The sequence below is a fragment of the Scomber scombrus genome, chromosome 4, assembly GCF_963691925.1.
Source record: "Scomber scombrus chromosome 4, fScoSco1.1, whole genome shotgun sequence".
NCBI lineage: Eukaryota > Metazoa > Chordata > Actinopteri > Scombriformes > Scombridae > Scomber > Scomber scombrus.
This window is the reverse complement of record NC_084973.1, coordinates 25,164,625-25,185,150: the sequence shown is the minus strand read 5'-3', so window position 1 is coordinate 25,185,150 and position 20,526 is coordinate 25,164,625. Positions and strand designations below refer to the sequence as shown.

Below are 20,526 nucleotides of genomic sequence, written 5' to 3'. Positions count from 1 at the left end.
ATTTGATCTATAGTGTATTAAAATAAGATTTCCAAACAAACACAGAGCTGTCTGAAGTAATCCACCCAATAATGAGAAATGGTTGTTCACATTACAGGAATGCAAGAGCGCCTGCAAGGGAAAGTCACTGTAGGAATCTTTGCATGTTTGGTAGATCTTTTTCTACTGTGAATGTAGGTATCAGTATTCATTATGACTGATATTGTGATCCATTCCCCATTTGGTGGTTTTACAGCTCATACCTCTGACTTTAGATCAAAAGAGGACACCACATTTTTATTATTTCCTATTTCTCTGCCAAGATCCGCTCTACATTTGTTTACTATCACACTTTCTCGTCCTGCTGTTTGAGCAGACTTCTGCTCTTTGATATGAAGAGAAAGTGACGGGAAACTTTTGCTGACCTTTCACTGAACTTTTGCGTATAGCATTTAGAAAAAAGAGAGCATCTACATCCCACATCTTTTTTTTGCCTCGAATATTGCACCATCCAAAAACAACAAATTTGTGTCATTTCTAGGGGCTGTCTGTTTATGGTCTCCTGGTGGTGCAAATATGGCAAAAAAAAAAGAGTTTGCCGTCACCACACTGCCCAAAAAATGTGACTTGCTCAGCACTTTGAGCTACAATGTCCCACTGTTCTCTGCAGGAAAGTGGTACTGGGAGGAAAATCAAGCACAGAGCCAGCATGTATGTCAAGAGAGGGCGCCTTCTCACCCCTTCATCTCACGTTGTCAGTGCTGTGGCGCAGCAGAAATAAATGTGAGGTTGAAAATATAAGTATGAACAACAACCTGATAATGAAACTAAAGTGTGAACCATCCATGTGTAAATGTGCAATAACTAACAGTCAATCAAATGACTCCTGGGCACAAAGAACATTAAAGCTGGATTTATATTTATTAGTTGTGGGGTTACAGCATACCTACAGAGTCTGTGCATGTGGTTGTTGTAACTACGCTGTAGCTGACTGACTCAAAAATGTGATGTCGACTGCAAGATTGGTGATATGTGTGGTTAAGCTTTGGCTGCTTGTGTCTTCTCCAACAAATGTATGATGTTGAGGAGGATTTTTTTTTCAGTCATGCACACATATAGCAAAGCCCGTTCCACTATAAACCGTATGCTAAATGTGCACTATGCTCTTATCCAAGTAAATTACATCAAATTAACATACCTCCTGCAGATTAGTCTCATAATCATTAATGAGACATGGTGCAATACAAGTTAGTTAGATGTAGTTCCAGTCCTGTAATGAGCTGTCGCTTAAAGCAACATATGGCCCGATCACGTTCATTATATCTATCTAGTGTTGCAGCGGTGCTATTAACAGGTGAAATACAACACCGAACATAAATCAAAACCTGCCAACTGTAGAATTTACGGTTGGACTAACATTAAACCCCTTGCATTAAGTATAAATCCAGCTTTAATACTCTTAAATAATTTGAGTTCTTCTTTTGGTAGTCAGAGCTGTATGTGGTTGGAGTCTCACCAATCTAATCAACCTCTATATACAAATGGTAGTCGTCAGTGTTAAAACTTAGCAGCTGAGACCAACTGAGTTTACTCCCCCTGCCCAGCATAAAGGTGAAGAGAGCTTCAGTAAACCGATGGCTGGTAAGTCTATCATCTAGAAGCTAAAAAACAAGATATTGATTACACATATGAGACTAAGATTCATAAGGTGGACAGAGGTATGGGAAGCTCATGTTTGCTGAAAGTTTACGTAGATAACGTTAGCCAGAACAACTTAATAAATCAACAACGCTGTGTTTCTGGGACTTTGTTTTTAGTCAGTCTGCTCCCTATTGCTGTAAAAAAAACCTTCATGCAGCTTTAGGTGTAATTCAATAAAACATTAGTGAAAATAGATGTTGTGTGTGTGTGTGAGTGTGAGTGTGAGTGAGAGTGTGTGTGTGTGTGTGTGTGTGTGTGTGTGTGTGTGTGTGTGTGTGTGTGTGTGTGTGTGTGTGTGTGTGTGTGTGTGTGTGTGTGTGTGTGTGTGTGTGTGTGACTAATTATCGTAGCTAATTAAAGTCCCACTTCTTGCTGGTCTCCAAGGGTGCGGGCATGGAGGGGTATGGGAGGGTGTGTGGGGGGGACTGGCCTGGATCACTGACATTCAGAAGGGAGGTGAAAGGAAAGTGAGTGTGTGTGTGGCTGTGTGTGTGCATGCACCAGGGAGGAGTACTACAGGGGTTACAAGGTGGGTGGGAAAGACAGCAATCACTAGGGGGTTTAAATAGGCAGTTATTAGCACAGTAGCATACAATAGGTGCATGGCAGCCCACACACACGCCCAAGACTCTGATACTGTAACTCTATCCTCAAAACTAAAACAAGAAACCAACACATACAGTGACATCTCTGTATTTACCTCACATATAACAAAGCCAGCGAAACACAGAATACAGGTAACACTGGATCAAGCACACATGTCTTGTGCATCACTTCAGCTTTTGTTAGCTGGCAAAAACAGACTGGACCAAAGCCAAAACAGAAGCTCATTGCCATATAAGCATAATTTTCTGTCTCCAGTTGGCAACTGCTAAATATGCAGTTTGGAAAAACAAATGTCCTCCATAGCGCACCGGAGATGGAACAAGCAAAAAAATCCCAGACAATTAGCAAACTGCCTTAGAGCAATTTTTTTTTAAAAACAAAACCACATTTGAAAAAGCAACAACAGCAGAATCTGGCCACCTCATTTTTACAGTGTCACTCATGGTTCGAATGACTAACCGAGACATGTAGTGGCTAAAAATACTCAAGGTGCAGAGAAGATACAGTTTTTAAGGGCAATAAGCTTTGTACACTCGAAAGGAAAGATTAGACATATATGCTTATAAGAGAATGTAATATTTGTTGGCTTTAATTTAGCTGGACAATGCAGTTTGATATCATTTTGTTGCAATAGGCGCATTTATTAGCTGAGACAGTTATCATTTTTTAAATGAACGGAAGTGTCTGATAGAGATGCCTAAAGATACTGGGGCAGTGTGACATGAAGATCCTTATCAGTGTCAAATTCAAACAACAGAGCTACAACTGAGAAATATTATGTCTTTTTTTGTTGTTTGTTAATTGCATATAACTTGGATTTGGACTTCATGGATTGTGTTGTAATTTATGTAACAAAAACAAGAAAAAAATTACAGCAAGTGGACACATTTTTTGCATGAATATACACACACACACACACACAGGAAAGAGACAGAATCTCTTTCCTTTGAAGAATTAGCATAGGTATCTGTTTCGGTATAATATGTGTTAGTGCATATGTGTCTTAATGAGTCAGCTTTTGCTATGCTATATGATGTAGGGCTGTTTGTTCAGTTTCAGTCACCCATTAGAACATAAATATGGTGATTGAAAGTCAGATTTCTATATTACAAACCTCTTTCTGCCCCAAATATGCTGACACCATCACTTCATACATTAAAGGGGAATTTTGTAGTTGGAACTATTCTTGTAGATAGTGATATAATTAAAGTAAATGAGCTGAATTAAGATAAAGCTTTGTTTGCGAAGGGATTTCCCACACACTGAAAGTTCATATTTGCATAGATTTCCTTTGATTAGTTTTTTTATCTCATGACACAAGTGAAAAAAGAAATAACTGCGGTGTATTAGCTTTCATCTTTAATGCAACCTGTCATTGCTTAACATCAACGAAAACTCTGGAGAAGGAGCAGAAAGCTACAGATGAACTTACAATTGCAAAAAGATATTTTAGTATGTTGGTGACTGTAAATAGTTTTAAAAAAGGTCATGAGATCGACCAGTTACAAATCAATTTTCATTTCATTGTACACAATTTTTCACATTTTCTAAAAGCCAGGATTCATATGTTTGTATTAAAGAGAGCAACTACAGTAGGATATGACCTTTTCACTGTGAGTGACACGTGGGCCTCTTTGCCACCCGTTGCTGCTGCTGCCACTGCTGCTATGCCTTGCAGCAGCAGCAGAAGCAGCTGTCATCTCATTAAATCAACATTTTACTGAAGACTTGCTGAAGACACAGCACAGTTACAGTTGAGACTAAATCATAATATAATTTTAGACCCTTGTATATCAACAATTGGGAACCCAGTGTGGAAAAAGTACAACTACATGAATGAGGTTTATTTTAATTGGTGATGGAGATGACTAAATATTTCTGGACGACACAATTTAAATAGTTTCACTGAAATTTCAGCTGGGTTCCACAGTGGCTCAGCACAGGGATTGAACCTAAACAGCAGACCAGAGCCCCTATGTGAACGCTGCATGTTTTTTCTTATCTGTCTACATCATTTCTTCCCATAGTCCAAAGACAAGAAGTCAGGTGTAAGTGACACACTAAAGTTTGTGAATGTGAAGTTTGCCAACGTGTCCTAGCCGTTCAATAAGACTGTCCAGGATCATGAAAACCATTACAGTCTATACAATCTGCAGAAATATAAAGTTGTGAATCATATGGAAAAAAATTAATTCATTTATAAGGTGGACAAGAGTAGCGGTGTCTCTTCATTACACCTAATGGAACAGATTAATCAGACTAACCATATTTTACGGACTTCATTACCCAGAAATCATGTGATGTGGTGTCAGTTAACTTTGCGCTGCGGCTCACATTTACCAGCTTGGCCTGGGATCATTTTCCATCTAAGATATCAAAGAGACACTTTTAATAAGGGGGATTTTTTTCATGAGCACATGAACTCATCTGGAAAAACTCCGAAAATGTAGTTTCTACATTTTATTTAGCTCGGGGAAAGTGAGAATAAGAGCAATTCTTTTATGAAACTATAACGTAATGGATACTTAAGGCTGGAAGCATTTGAATAAAATGTAATACAAACTGGTTACAGAGTCAGTTAGCTAGATAACGTTCAAATTACCTGAGCTCACTGTTCTCAAGCTACATTCAAAAGGTTTTGGGGTAGAGAACAGGGCTAAAGACAGTTGGTTATGCCACAGTGGCTTAAATTTCAACAATATCAGATTTTGCTGTTTAATTTTCAACACTGCTGAATGGACTAACACTCACATTACGACCGTCTCTCTCACTCTTCTCTCAGCCTATCGTGTGTTCACCCGCCACTACTCTAATTCCTCTTCCACCTTTGGCTAAAATGAACCGTGTGTGTCGATGAGTCAGCGTTAGTGACGGGAGTGAGATATATAAAACAAGGGTGGTAAAAAAAAGAAAAAGAAAAGAGAGAAGTCGAGACTGTACACATACACACAAATACACTATACAGCTTACAAACTTGATTAATCTCTCTCATTGCATCGAGGAAAGCACAGGGGAAGAGGGAAGGGGGGCAACATAACGTAAACATAACGTATCCCCTAAAGTAGGGATAGACCCTGGACCACCTGCACCAGCCAAGCTAATTGGATCATTTAAAGGGTACATAACTACAAGATTTGACCAATAAGTTTGTTGATATCATTACAAATATCAGCAACTTTCTGTGTTACATGTCTCTATAGGTATGAGGTGTTTTAGAGACAGTTTTACCATCATACGGTACACTTTGGGGAAAAAAGCGTTCATTTATTACAAAAAAAGACATATTTCTACCTCAGTTTATACTACAAGATATCATATGATCACAATAAGCTACTCTGTATTGTGATTTTTTTAAGGCGGTGTTGGTCAAACCTCGGATTGGATTCAACGGTCCCTCCTGTGTTAGTGAGAGAGGTGAAGTGCTGTGGCATTGATGTAAGAGAGGAAGTAAAGGACAGGAGGAGGAATAAAGAAAGGATGAGCAAAGAGAAAAGGTAGTAATACGACAATGAAAATAGGAGATAAGATAGACATTGCAAAGAGCAGAGAGAGGAAGTAAAAAAAAGGAGCTAGAATGGGAGAAGAGAGGAGAAAAAAATCCCAAATGGAAAAAAATGACAGAAAAAAAACCAGTAAGAACGAGAATATACATGTAGAGAAGTTGAAAAGGGACATGAGGAGCAAAGAGTGAAAAAGAAGAGTGAGCAGAACAGTAAGTAAAAACAAAGACGTAGGTAAGAAGAAGAGGAGAGAAGAGTAGTAAACGAGTGTAGAGCAAAAAGTCACAAAAGACGAGGAAAAATACATAAAAACAAAGAAAACAAAAAAAAAAAAACAGGAGAACAGACCATTTAAGTACAAGAAGAAGCCCTTTTCACACATACAGGGGTGAAGACTGCGCTCCTACCTGGCATCCGCCTCGCTGTAATACTCTCTGGCTACGATGTCTTCAAACAGTTCACCTCCGGTCACCCTGCGTACACACACACACACACACACACACACACACACACACACACACACACACACACACACACACATTTATTAGAGTTGGGATGTTTGGATTGTTTGGATTGAAGGGAGGTGTTAAAAGTGTGTGTGTGAGGAGGGGTTAGGGGGTGGGGGGGTGTAAAGGCTAAAAAGCAAGAATTCCTTCTTCATTTTTTCTTTCCTGCGGCACCCCTCTTCCCCCAATCCTCTTTTACCTCCCCCCCTTCCCACACCGTTACCATGGAAACTAGAGGGAATTGCCGAGAGATGGATGTGGAGGGCGTGGGCGGTGGTGTTAGTGGGGGGCAAATATAGGAGAGAGTTATGTAATTGTATACTGTATAGGAAAGGGTGGGGAACTGAGGTGGGAGGATGAGGAAGAAGAAAAGGGGCAGCGGAGATGCGACGTATGGAGAGGAGAGGAAAGGAGAGTAGAGGAGAGGAGAGGAGAGGAGAGGAGAAGAGAGGAGGACTTACAGATCAAACAGGAGGTAGTGGAAACCCTCCTCTGATATACTGTCATGAAGACGAACTGGAAAGGAGAAAAATAAATGTCATTTGATCATTGATTTGATACTGATCATTATTTCATTATTAATTTGTCATCTCAGTGTATTGGGACCTATAAACTATTATATGTTTTTTGTTTTTTTTAATGGACCCTTGCCAGACCATTTCTAAATAATACAGGGTAGCATTTCTGCATTTTAACGAGGAGATTAAAAAAAGGAAGAAACAAACCATAGATAAGAAGGTAGCGAGAGTGTGTGGGGGTAGAAACCACAGGGAGTCATAATAATTGAGTCTTATATTATGTGTATTTACAGTTAACGCTCTGGCAATAAAGTGGCTTACTTCATAAACAGAAATGGACTGTTATGAGGTTATATTTTTCTGTATTTTTCTGCATATTCTGAACTGTATATTCTTACTAATTGAGTTTTTTTTCTGATAATCAATAATAGATGTGTTGTCTTTTGTAATAAATGGGTTAGTTATTTAGTTAATAGTAATACATTGATCTTATCATGAAATAAATCACAATTCTACAACTTTTTGTGAAGTAAGGAGTAACAAATTGATGGTATGCAAAATTAAAACAGGAATAAATATATATATTTAATTTACTTTTAAGAAAAAATGGGTTTCTGTTACTTAATCATACAGATAACAGGAGTTTGGGGAAGTGAGGTTGGTGGTAAGAGGAGAAAATAAAAAATGTCCTCACCAATGTTCGAGTGTTTCAACAGGCGACAAATCCGAGCCTCTCGTTCCAGCTTTTGGTGATCTGAGAGGTGACAGAGAAAGAAAGACAGAGAAAAAGAGAGAGAGGAAATATGAATCAAATACAAACACAGACAAACAAGCTAGAGTATGTAAGGAACGTGAACCTGGTGGTCATAAATCAGATCAAAAGGTCTGTCTGATCCTTTGATTGGTGGCTGAAATAAGGGCATAAATGTGCAATACAAGGCACAGTACCAGTTTGAGTGATCTTTTCTTTCTATAATATACATCTCATTTCAATATACAGTAAGAGAAATAACAATATTCTCCGAAACCTAATTCTATTAACGTGCAAAAAATTATATGTTTAAAGATCCCCAACAGACATTAAGACAGTCTCAACAATAATGTGTGCCTTAAAATAGCGTCAAATCCTTCTATCCCATTACAAATTCAGAATATATGAATCTGCACATATATTTCATCTTAGATATTTAGCTGCTGGACACAAGAGGTCTCCTACTTCACTGTAAAATCTATTCTCGATGTGTGCACACTGGAGGCTTCAAGTTTCCACTTCACACTTGTGTAAGTTACATATTGGATCAGAATTGGCTTCAAATCTAGTTGTGACGTCTTAAACCATGCTTACAGGCCTGCTCCTTAAAAATCTGATTTTCAATAAGCACAGAAAAAACTAATGATCTAAAAATATTTTCTTTTTCTTTTAAATTTAAGTTTGTTAAGTTTATTCTGAACAGTGTAAATAGAAGTTAGTAAGTAGACCTTGTGTTATTACTTTTTCACCTCTGAACCTATTTCTAGAATACTGTGCCAAGAAATCAAAACTTTCATTACATTTATTTCCTGGAAACTTCAATATTCCCATTTTAAACACACCTAAAGAAACCTGCCTTTCAAACTGCTGCTAAAATATTTTATGTGCTGCTCCATCATATTGTTTTAATGGGAAATATATCATATTATGAGAGCAACATAATATTATCAGTTATATAACTGTATAATTTAAAAAAAAAATCAAGATAACGACTTTCATGGAGAGGATTTCACAACGCAGCAACATCAGAATCGCTCCTCTGCTTTTTGAAGATGATGTTGTTCCGTTGGCTTCATCAGACAGTGACCTCCAACACTTAGTGAGGCAGTTTGCAGCCAAGTATGAAACAGTTTGGATGAGAGTCAGCCCCTCCAAGTCTGAGGCCATGTTTCTCTGCCGGAAATGAATTACAGATACGGAGGTCATGTACCTCAGGGTCTTATTCACGAGAGAATGTAAAATGGAGCGTGAGGTCAACAGACGAACCTCACCTATGAAGACAAGCTTTGGGTTGTAACTGGATGACATCATGGAAAGAAGCTGCTGAAATGAGTTCCCTCCATAGCAAGGCTGGGCTCCTACTTAGAGATGGGGTACTCAGGTGGTCTAAAGGTTAAGGCGCACCATATAACCGAAATGTCCACAGCTCAACTCTAAGCCTGCAGACCTGGATCTCCCTACATATATAGTCTCTGCACTGTCTGTGAAATAACATCAAAAATCCTGAAAAAAAATCATCTTAAAAAAAAAAGAGAGATGGGGTAACAAGCTCAGACATCTCGAGGGAGCTCGGAGTAAAGCCGCTTCTACTTTGCATTGAAAGGAATCAGCTGAGGTGGTTCAGACATCGGATAAAGATGCCTCAAAGGCAGCTCTCTATGGAGGTTTTCCAGGCACATCCAACTGGTAGACCAAGAACACGCTGGAGGGATTATACACCTCATCCAGGAGGACTTCGAAGATGTTGCTTAGCCTTCTGTCACCATGATCTGGTCGCAGATAAGCAGCAGAAAAAAGAGTGGATGGATAATAATATCATTATTAACTGCTCCTAAATCAAAGAAGACTGCATATATATGTTGATAAGGTAATTTAATGTGTTTGCACATGTATGCTTAATGATGCGAGACAATTTGGATTCCACGGCTATCAAGCAAACAGAAATCTTAGCCCACGTACACATAACAGGGGGTGGACCACCTTGTGCTTGCGTGAGCACAGAGCACAGTCGGGAGCACGAACATGGAAATGTGCACATACTGTACACACATGCAACACGTACAGGCATGCACACAAATACACTGACAAAACATAGGCACACACACTCACGCTGCCATTGAGGAGTGACAGTGAAGTGTAAGCCCAGTGATTATAGTCTCAGAAGATGAGAGGAGCGAGGCGGAGTGGAGGAGTATTGGAGAGAAGTGGAGGGCAGAGGAGGAAGAAGGTTGGAGAATACGCACAAAGCTTGGCTGCTTTCACTTGGTTCAAAGAGAAAGACGACGCTGATTGCTGCTGTTGTTACATCAACCACTGCCTGACACTTTTTATCCTCCTGCCTGAGACATTTTTCTTTTCTTTCATTTTTTTTTTTTTTTTTTTTTTTTACAGTTTTTGAACTCCTTTTGCATTAAGTTTGCCTGTTATAAATGTGCTCTCTATTGCTTTGGATTTGCTACTTTCTTTATTTTGTTTTTTGTAGCGGCCATGGACACACCATATGTCTCTTTACATTCATTTGTTCCTGTGTTACAAACACCATTTCAGAGACCGTTGATTGAATCCAATCCTCTGGATCAGTCCCAATACCAACCTTATTAAGCTGAGGCCATGACATTACCAATACATTAATTTCAGTTATTGAGTCATAAAAGGGCCACCACGGCAATCCCCGGCCTCGTGGTGCCTACAGATATAAATGTTTTAATTTGGAAGAAACATAAATATTGGACGGATACTCATTGGTGCTTCCCTAATTGGATGAATTTTAAGAGACTTATGTGTCTTTCCACAATGAAAGTTGTGCATCGTTAAAAAATTGTGCATGAATAATTTGTAATGTTTTATACAAGCCTATGATGCATAGTATAGGCCGATTACAACATTTTTAGATTTGTAATACTTAAATTAGACAGTTTAGTACATTTCAATTGAAGCTGGAATATGTATTAATTAAGAATTATACTTAATTCAGTCCTAATAAAGCAATTGTCCATGCAGCAGCACATCTTTACAGTTTCCTCACTATGCCCGATCCCCCACTACCTTCAGCCAAACCCTCTCTGATGGCATCAGATTGATCCTGTTTTTTGTTTTTTTAATATTGCCAATTGTCTGCTTGTGTTGAACATTCCCAAATATGTTATCCAACATACTACAATGTCAAATGATGGAAAATATGCCATAAGCACAAGCATCACATTTCATTCTGTCAGTGGCATCTGCTGACATTATTCTGCAAGTACAGAATTGGCTCTGAGTGAGTGCTACGGTTCATTTCAGCTTAGTCTACCAGATGGACAGACTGAGCCTTTGTTATCTACGCATGTTTGCCGGGCTGCATGAATACAGGTTGAAGTGGAAATTTTGATTATTTACTTTGATTATAGTGGTTAAATGTGTTAACGATGACTACAAACTATTAAGGAGAAAATGTATAGTTTTTTATAAGTTTATACAAGCCTATGATGCATAGTATAGTGGGCAAAAACTTAGTTTTCATTCCCAGAATAATGTGGCTGAGCTCAAATTCACTGAAAACAATCTTTCTTATCTTAAATAAATAGAATATATCACATTACAAGCAAAAAAACACTCTGCAGAATTCTGCATTTTTTTCATTCTGGATCACCGTTGAAAACTTTTAAGAAGTCTGCAGATTCAGTTTGGGTCTGTTTATCAGGTACACCTGTGCAATCTAATGTAATACAATACAACAGCTCTGCTATAGATTCTTCATTCATACAAGTTTATTATTGAGGTCATAGTGGGTGATGGTTGTATTAGGATGCATTATATTGAATGGTGTTCGTAATATTTTGTCCACTCCATTAACATACATGAGGGGGGGCAAAATATTAGGAACACCAGTCAATATAATTCCCCTCAGTAAGCCACCACCACTTAGTACGACCTCAATAAGAAACATAAAGTAGAATATCACCTTTTTGACAATGTCAACAAAAACTGAAAATGTATAAATTTGAAAAAAGCAGAATTTATAGCAGAGCTGTTGTATTGGATTGAATTAGATTGCACAGGTGTACCTAATGAAGTGGCCAGTGAGTGTATGTTATCAAAAGAGGATTCTTTAAAGAGTGAAATTTGTTAATGCCTTATCTATTTAGGTAAACATTTTTTTTTTTTTTTGCAACATTGTGCTGTCTGTAAACACAAATTGGTCAAAACATAACATACTCACTGTGGTTTTTACTGTAGTTCGTTTGTTGCAAAACTGTTTCAATGCGGCAGTGGCAGTGCTCAAATATTCATTTATTTAGTCAGACAAACAGCCGGTCAATAAGATACAATCCTGCACTTCTGATGCAGCAAGGTAAATAAGAAATGAGAGGAGAGGGCAGGGAAAGGAAGGAGGGTGAGGACTGATCCTGAGGGGACAGACAAGAGGAAGTGGAGAAAAGAGGACAAGCAGAAGGAGATAGATGGCGGAGAGGAACATAAGCACTGAGCGTTCACTGAATGAGATACCCAAGGACGGCATTAGCTCAAGTCTGCAGGAACCTATGTGTTAAAGGAGAGGAGAGGAATAAATGTAGGTTAATCATCACCAGTGAGGACTGAGCTCTCAAGAGGGGAGTAGATGTAAAAAGACAGCCACCTCCAGATATAACCATTGTTCAGAGCATTTGCTCGAAACATTAGCATGACTCTGGGCAACTGGGAAATGTCTGAGTATGCACTGTGCTGAACTGCACTGTGGTCAGGCAAGTCAGCAGGCAGCCACCTTTAAGTCATATAGTTTTTTTTATACATTTAACAGTAATGGTGGGATTAATATATATTTTTGATTAATTAATTTTTATAAGATTTTGGTTTTTCAGAATCTGTAAAATGTCTAAATGGTGAAAATTAAGTTATTACAACATGCACAAAAAAAATTACCTAGTCCAAAAATATGCAGCGTTTCCCATTAATTATATAGAGTGTGGCGGCCCGCCATAGTCTAATTTGTGCCGTTAATTTCAAGTTTAGTTATTTGAAGAAACACAACGCGAACTTGAAACGAAAGATACTTACTGAAAAATGTCAAAAAATTACAGTATAAAGGAATTAATTAGTTGAACTTGGATAATCACATCTGATTTCTTTGTTATTAGTCTAGTTTGTTTGGAACATTTATCAACTGGTAAACATTTCTTTCCCATGCTTTGTGGGTGTGTCATCACCATTCATTCCTATACAACTAGTAGCACCATTTGACATAAAAATGTTCAAACTTTTGACCCCCTAATGGGTCAGACTGAGATCCAACCACTATAATCTCTCAAAACTCTGTAGGAAACACTGGTATATAAGGGTCTCAACTATGAGAGGGCTGACTCTGCTCACTGGTCTGTGAAGCATCCTCTCTGGTTACGAGAGTTGGAGCGCTGAGATTTGACTGAACAGTTTGCAGATTTTACTTAGTTCAGTCTGTACCGAACTGTCAGTTCAGTAACAGAAGCCAGCAGTCTGTTGGTATCTGCATGATGTCGTGTCCAGAAAACACGAACAGCAGGAGCAGATGATTAGAAACAGATTATAAAGCTGGTAAAACTGCTGCTGTAATTAGTAAGCATAATCAGCCTCGCAGGTGATGAAGGTCTAGATTGAGAAACCATGTTGATGAATCTGGATTAATTAGTAGATAGTAAATCATACTTTTTTAGTATGTTTTTCATTACTAATACACTTCTTCTTAAATAGTTAAATTACAATCATTGTTTATATCTCTTATTATAGCTAAAGTGATTCAATTTTAATAGTGAGGCTTAATACGCACTCTAGTAAGGTGACTACATCTGTCCTGGTTATTTGACATTGACACAAAGTTGGCTGGCCAAAACCAGGTCAGATCACTGCTACTGCATTGCAGGTGAATCACAAGCACACACATGCACACACACAGAAAAAACACCTGTACACACACAACCACAAATTCTCTCCATATTGATAAATCACAAGGCCATACAGCAACCTCTGGACACCACTGTCCAGAAATCTCTGCCAATAAACAAGCTCAGTGATTGGCTGGAAGCCTTGCCCAACAGACCTGGCCTACATTTCCTGTTGACATGTGTTGGAGTGGCATTAACATTTAGATGGGGTGGTAGGAGGATGTTACACATGGCATACACTGGCTGTGTGAGCTGGTATGTAATAATTATGCACAATCCTGTTGTAGCTGTAATAGATTTAGATTAGTATAACCAGTATTAGCTCACTGTCCAGTTGTGAGTGCACTACAGTCTCTGCTCCTCTTCTACAGCTGTCTGAATATCTGTATATGAGTGTTTGTGTGTGTGTAATAAGAGAGAAAGAGACAGAGAGACAGAAAGGGAGAGTCAGATGAGAGTCCCGTGCTAAAGGCATGTAGGCGTACAGGCGCATGGCCCTCAGCTGCCAAGTGCCTGGGGTGCCTTTTCTCACATGATCCCTCCCTTCCCTTAGCTACCATCTCCATCTGCCAGTCCCTAAACAAACGCTTCTCTTAAGTTGCTGCAACCGTGGCTCAGAGCTCACCGACCTTACCTGCTGCCTGACAAATATCACAACAACCAAATGACCCGAAACAAATCCCACTTCTAAAGTAGAGCAGCAAGTCATCACAACTGCCATAAAACCTGGCTATAGCAGCCCATGTCAGATAGGTCATGGGGCTATAAATAGGACCTGGAGTAGAAGTAGTATGCAGCAGCACTGCCGGCTTGAACATTGCTTTGCTGTTTCATAGAACATGGCTCATCCATTAGTGAGTAGCACAGCACAAGCCTCGCGCACCTCCCAGTCAGGACAGATCAGTCCTCCTATCAAATGTTGAGGCAGGGAGATTATTCAGTGCTTTAGAAATATGGTTGAAAGCTGCAAGCAGCTGCACTCCCTGATAAAGCAGTTGGAGTGAAATGTATAGGTCCAATGATAGTACAACCTACTGGTGAATTATTTATCCTGTGTGTGTTGCAGTAGGTCTCATCAAGCCAATCGCTGGGATGTTGAACTGTCAGCATCCTGCTAATAGCCACAGGATAATCTAGGATGGGTTTAATCTCAGTAAAAAGATGCTCGCTGCACTAATCGCTATATGACAAAGAGTGACAAAACTGCTGCCAGGAATGATGACACATACCATTTACACAGCAAGGTAGGTTTTAATAAATGGTTGCCACCCCCCCCCCCCCCCCCTTTCGTTTGATATACAAATTCTGATATAAACTCAGACACAACCAAACACACAACCTTGAAACTATGAAAATATTACTTGGATGTAGCACAAACGTACAAACTGAACATACCAAACATCTATTTAAAAAAGGTAACAAATAAAACAACTTTGAGTAAAGATTAGCATTACATTTGAGGCTAAGTGAGAAAGCTGACACAGCTGAAACACAGCAGTACAGCTTCTTGACATTCTATAAAAAATTAAACCCATGCAGTCAGCTGTACTGAAGGCACATGTGTGCATTTACAGTAACTCCACCTTTACTGTGCTCTTGGTTCAAAGTGAAACTAGTGACTGTTTATCATCCTTTTTCATGACCAATTTCACAGGACACTCAAATTGTTTTTTTCAGTGCACTAAATTTTATGAGTGAATGTAGCAATATTCATTCTTGACTGTCTGCTGTAGCTGGAATTTGTTGAAATACAATGCAGAATGTGCATTATAACATCATCTAATTTATTCACATTACTAGCAAGTTAATAATTGAGAACACCTGTTCAACATCATATCAGCTACACAAATTCACATTCACCAACCATACACAACCGCCCCATTCAAACCAATATTACTCTGGTGCGTAATGTTACTATTTTTTTACTACTATTGTCTTTTTAATGTGTGTGTACTTATTTTATTTATTTTTTTGTTATTCCTTCTATTGATGCTCTTCTTATTTTTTGCTATCCACTTGCTGCTGCAATAATGTAAATTGGACTAATAAAGGAATATCTTATCTTATTTATTCATAAATGATCCTTATACAGATATGATATTTCAGTTATTATATATTAAGAAAGTATTAGCAGATACAAAAAGGTAAATTGCCACATATGTGGTCATAATTACAGACTGACACTCATTAGAGACAAACAGGCATTCTGGCTTGATGCCCTCTGCTAATGCCTGTTAAAATGCCTTTTCTACCACACTCAACATTTTCACGCACAAGCCGTGGCCACATTTGTGTGTGTGTGTGAAGCTAAACAGTCTAGTGTCGGTGTGGTGCCACATGGCAGGGCCTCGCCAGTGGGGCTCCAGTTACGAGGCTGTGGGGGCAGCAGGAGATTTACACTGGGCAAGTGGTGGTGGGAAGTGACCACTGTAGTGCTGGATTGGTCTTTATGGCTGTGGCATTTAGCCTTGGCTTTGGCTTTAACTGTGACTGGTTGCATAGCATGTGACACTAATTAAAGTGCTGCAGGGATATTTTTCTTAATTAACAAAAATAAAAAAGACAAACATATGACAAACAGTGCAATGTCCATTTTCTCTAATGCATTATGTTACATTTAAAGCATTATCTGACACTCTTGTCCAGAGTTATTTAAAATGAGTGTAATAGTGAAAGAAGCTTAACCTCCTTTCACCAAATTTATGAGTTATCATAAGGGGTCACACATATATGCATTGATCCCTCAAATGTGGTTATCAAACACATACACAAAAATATGTAGGATCATGTATAAAAGGATCAAATACACAGAAAATGCCGTTTATGCACTTGAAATATATTGGCACAGATCAGACAACATAAATACTGATACCCATACATCTGTGAAAGGCAAGTATCAGCTGATACCCGCACAAAAGCAGCGTTTTCCTGTCTATTTAACTCAAAGGCGGGCTGCCTTAAGGTTAACGGTGGTCGCCTTTTTTGAAAATTCCAGTACGTATGTGATGTTACAAGGCCGAAAAAAGCAGAAGTCAACTGTAGTTCAGCACCTGGTCCTGGACTACACCAAAATTTCCCAGAGCCAAGGGTGACATCTTAACATAGCTCAGTTATAATAGCAGGAAAAGCCTCACATTTCAAAAGGTGAAACCAGTTAATTTTGGGCATTTTTGCTTGACAAATTATTTAATAAGCGATTTTATTGATTGTCAGAATTGTTGCCAATTAGTATTGTATCCATAGACTTATTCATTCATTGATTAATTGATGAAACACTTTGAAGATTGAAGTCTATTCTCTTTCCTGTGACTTCAGTTTGTCTAAGAATGAGACTGTCATGTGTATTTTAAAATTCAATATATTTTCAATAGATTGTTCCCATTTTCTAAAACTTCTGATATTCATTTTTCCGCTACGCTGTAGTACTTGTGACAGCTAAATCAACCTGGGGAGCTTGCCAGTGCTCCATAAACTACAGCCCAAAATACCCTACCTCTATGACACCTGGCATCCACATTGGCTTCTTTCTACCTGCCAGCCATGAGTTCAACTGGCAGGACATGACAAGCAGGAGCTTTACGCTATTCAATCCCAGCTCCACTCTACAATGTGCAGGAGGAGCGCTAACCAGCCAGTATCAGTTGTTAGTGGAAGATCACACTCAACCACTTAAGGTGTGTGGAAACCATGTCTGTCCAGTGACGCAGTCAGCAAGTCACATTCTCTGATATTCAAAGATCCAGCGCTCAAATCCCCAGGTTACCAAGAGCTACAAGAGCTTTTCAAGTGCTTATTGGGGTCATATTAAGTTGAAAGCTGCCTATTGTGACCCCATGAAAATTGATTGTGTTACTTTTTTTCCCACTGCTAAAACCATAACACCTACAAACACCAAAGAGTTGCAAATTCCAACAACAACTCAGGCACATCTAAAGAAACTCAATGACCTAAAGGTGATGCTCTAATCAGTTTGCAATCATCTCAAAAACAGCTTGTCCTATAGTCAAAATTATTTTATCCTTCTAGTCTTTTAAGTAATCTACATCTTGTCCTCTGCTCTAAGAATGTCAAAAGTTTCCCAATCTGCTTGGACCCCGATTATTGCCGCTCACACCTATATTTAACAAATTGAAATTTGACCATCCTGTTTTTGTTGGAGACCCTGATTTGAACCCCTTGTGAAAGCGGTGCTTTACAAACCACAATATACACAGCACATTCGTGTCAGACTAGAGCTGTGTGATATGACCAAACTTTCATATCATATCCTGATAATAGCAGAGAACAGATAAGAGCAGCATGACCATAAATGACAGCAAAACACAGTAGAAACTCACAGCTGAAATTCACATAAAGTTCACATAAATCTAGTAGCGTAAATAAAGTTTCTACTGTGTTTTGCTGTGATTTAAGGTCCCCATCTCGCTGCTTCTCCTCTCTTCTCTGCTCTCTCTCAGTGAGGGTGGAGCTGAGCCCTCGTTGAGTGTGCTGCACACACAGCGCAGCAGAGAAGAGAGACACTGAACCAGGTGAAGTATTCAAGTTGACGACAACTACACTTGTTACGTTACTGCCAGTGCAATAAAAGCTTTGTAAAATCTGATAACAATATTTTTTTCACGTAATCCACGCAGAAGATGGACAGCCTCCAAATGACGAAAACGTTACGTTACACCGTACACAACAAAGTAAACGATAGCGCATAATATAACACAAAATACATACGGTCATATCACACAGCCCTATATCACACTGTGATGAGAAGTCCTGAAACATGTTTGTGCTTACCTCTTGCAGATAACTTTTTGGTGTTGATTATTTTGGCGGCGTACTCCTGTCCTGTACACAGCTTCACACATCTGCGCACCACTGAAAAAGCTCCCCTGTAAAACACAGAAACAAAGTACATTATTATCAATTCAAATCAATTCATATGGAGCCAAATCATAACAGACATTATCTCAGGGTACTTTTCACACAGAACAGGTCAAGACCGCACTCTTTATTTTACAGAGACCCAACGTTCCCCCAATGAACAAACAATTGGTGATGGCAGCAAGGAAAAATCTCCATCACACACCAAAGTCAAACAGGTTGATTTGTGAAGTCCAGTTGACTTCACATTTCTCATTTTATCATTGTTTAAAAGAAAGATATCAGCAGCAACTTCTTGATGAAGGGATGGTGAAGGACACAGGCTATGATTTAGAACCTTTTCTGCATAGCTATCGTTTTTCCAGACCCAACGCAGAATAGACCTGATGTCACTTGCTCACATTTTAACCGTGGCTAGCTTCAGTGAAATTCTACATTGCCAGGATTTGTCTGCTTAATATGCTCCCAAGAGGCACAGTCAGCATATTCTTAATAACATTTATAGACAAGCATGTGAGAAGGAGGGCTAAAATGGGCTCCTAGAGACAAACCCAGCTTCAGTGAATCAGTCCTATACCTTGAAAAGTCTGTCATGGTACACAAACACTCATCAGGAATAAAACCCAAGCATAAATTAAGCATACACAGCAACTATGAGTGAACTTTGGTATTTGTTCCCAAAGCCAATGTTAACTGGCTGTTAACTGGCTCCCCACAATGCAACATTGAATATATATGTAGATTTGTTACAGGAAACACTGAATAACTGGACATATTTGGCTATAAGAAAGTCAAATTCTCACATATTGCGCATTAGCATCTGCAACGCAAAAATATCTTCCTTTAAAAACCGACAACCACCGAAAACTTACAGCCACCAATTTCCACTTCACTTATTAGTTAGATAGGCCCCAGTCTTACTGGGGGGCTGCAGTAAATGTCTATATGGAAACGCAAAACCCGGCAGAAGTTTAAGGGATCTCAATACTGTCTGGGTACCTGATAAAAAAAATGTAAATTAAAAAACATCTACGCAAATTCATCATCTTTAGTATGTGTGGTGGCAAGAATCAACGTGCCAGCTTCATTAGTGACCACGTGTTGCGAAATAAGACTCAAAAGCAAGGAACTCACTGATACATAGTAGTATAAGCACTGCATGGGCGACACCAGCTATACACACACACACACACACACACACACACACACAAACACACACACACACACACACAAACAAACGCATATGTTACTGACACCAAACTCCACAGCTGTGCCTGGAAAGTTCACACTCTGTGAGGTAAGTATCTATCGTCGGGGCTAAATATGCTTTAACACACACACACACACACACACACACACACACACACACACACATACACATACACATACACATACACACACACACACACACACACACACACACACACACACACACACACACGCAGTTAAATAAGGTAACAGCCCATGAATCATTGCTTTAAAAAGTCGGGCTTGACACCCAGAATGTGGTCATGGAGAGATTAAAAAGGACGCCAACATTATTTTTGAAAATAATGCTGTTAAAGATCCATTAAATCTAGATGAATTAAGTACTATAGGGTTTATAAATTTGTACTCTAATGCCTCTAATTGAACTGAAACAAATGGGGTAACACAAAAAAGAGTTTTTCATAACTTTTATCTACTTTTGCAGGTTTCCTTTAAGCAACTGTTTGACAGACTTCTGTTCATCAACTCTTTGAGTTGGTTTCTCAATGAGTAAATGGATGTGTGGAGGATGTGTGAATGTAAATAATGTTGTTCTTTGAAATGAATATCTTCCCCAATATGTGAGACTGCTGGATATTTATATCAAAATTATATTAGAAGGGATTCAAATTGTCATCTAATTTTTGATGTCTGCATTATTGAAGTATAAGAAGATAGTGATATAATTTATAAAAAACCCAATTTCCATTAGACATTCTGATTAATTCTGAAAACTTTGAAAGGGCCATAAACGTTTTAGCACATTTTACCCCATTTACTATATAAATCAAATGTGTGTCAGTGTTGCTAACTATTTACAAAGCATCCTGTGGTGTTTTACATTCATGAATATTAGATATTTTTACAGAGACAGCTTACACATTCATAATCACTATTTTATTGTCCAAGAGAAAATATGGTTTGACTGCTGATTTTTGAATTTTC

The 20,526-nt window shown here is 38.7% G+C and overlaps 1 protein-coding gene across 31 annotated transcripts in view; it reads right to left on the bottom strand.

Annotated features, from left to right (window-relative positions):
• camk2b1 (calcium/calmodulin-dependent protein kinase (CaM kinase) II beta 1) overlaps positions 1 to 20,526 on the bottom strand; it is a 77,121-nt gene that overhangs the window by 49,392 nt on the left and 7,203 nt on the right. For 30 of the 31 annotated variants that reach the window (XM_062418379.1, XM_062418382.1, XM_062418384.1 and 27 more), the window contains exons 2-5: positions 18,247 to 18,341; positions 7,505 to 7,564; positions 6,754 to 6,808; positions 6,194 to 6,259 (exon numbers count right to left, since the gene is read on the bottom strand). In XM_062418379.1, coding sequence (XP_062274363.1) covers positions 6,194 to 6,259; positions 6,754 to 6,808; positions 7,505 to 7,564; positions 18,247 to 18,341 — 276 coding nt within the window. The remainder of the gene's footprint in view (positions 1 to 6,193; positions 6,260 to 6,753; positions 6,809 to 7,504; positions 7,565 to 18,246; positions 18,342 to 20,526) is intronic. The other variant, XM_062418395.1, reaches the window with a different exon arrangement.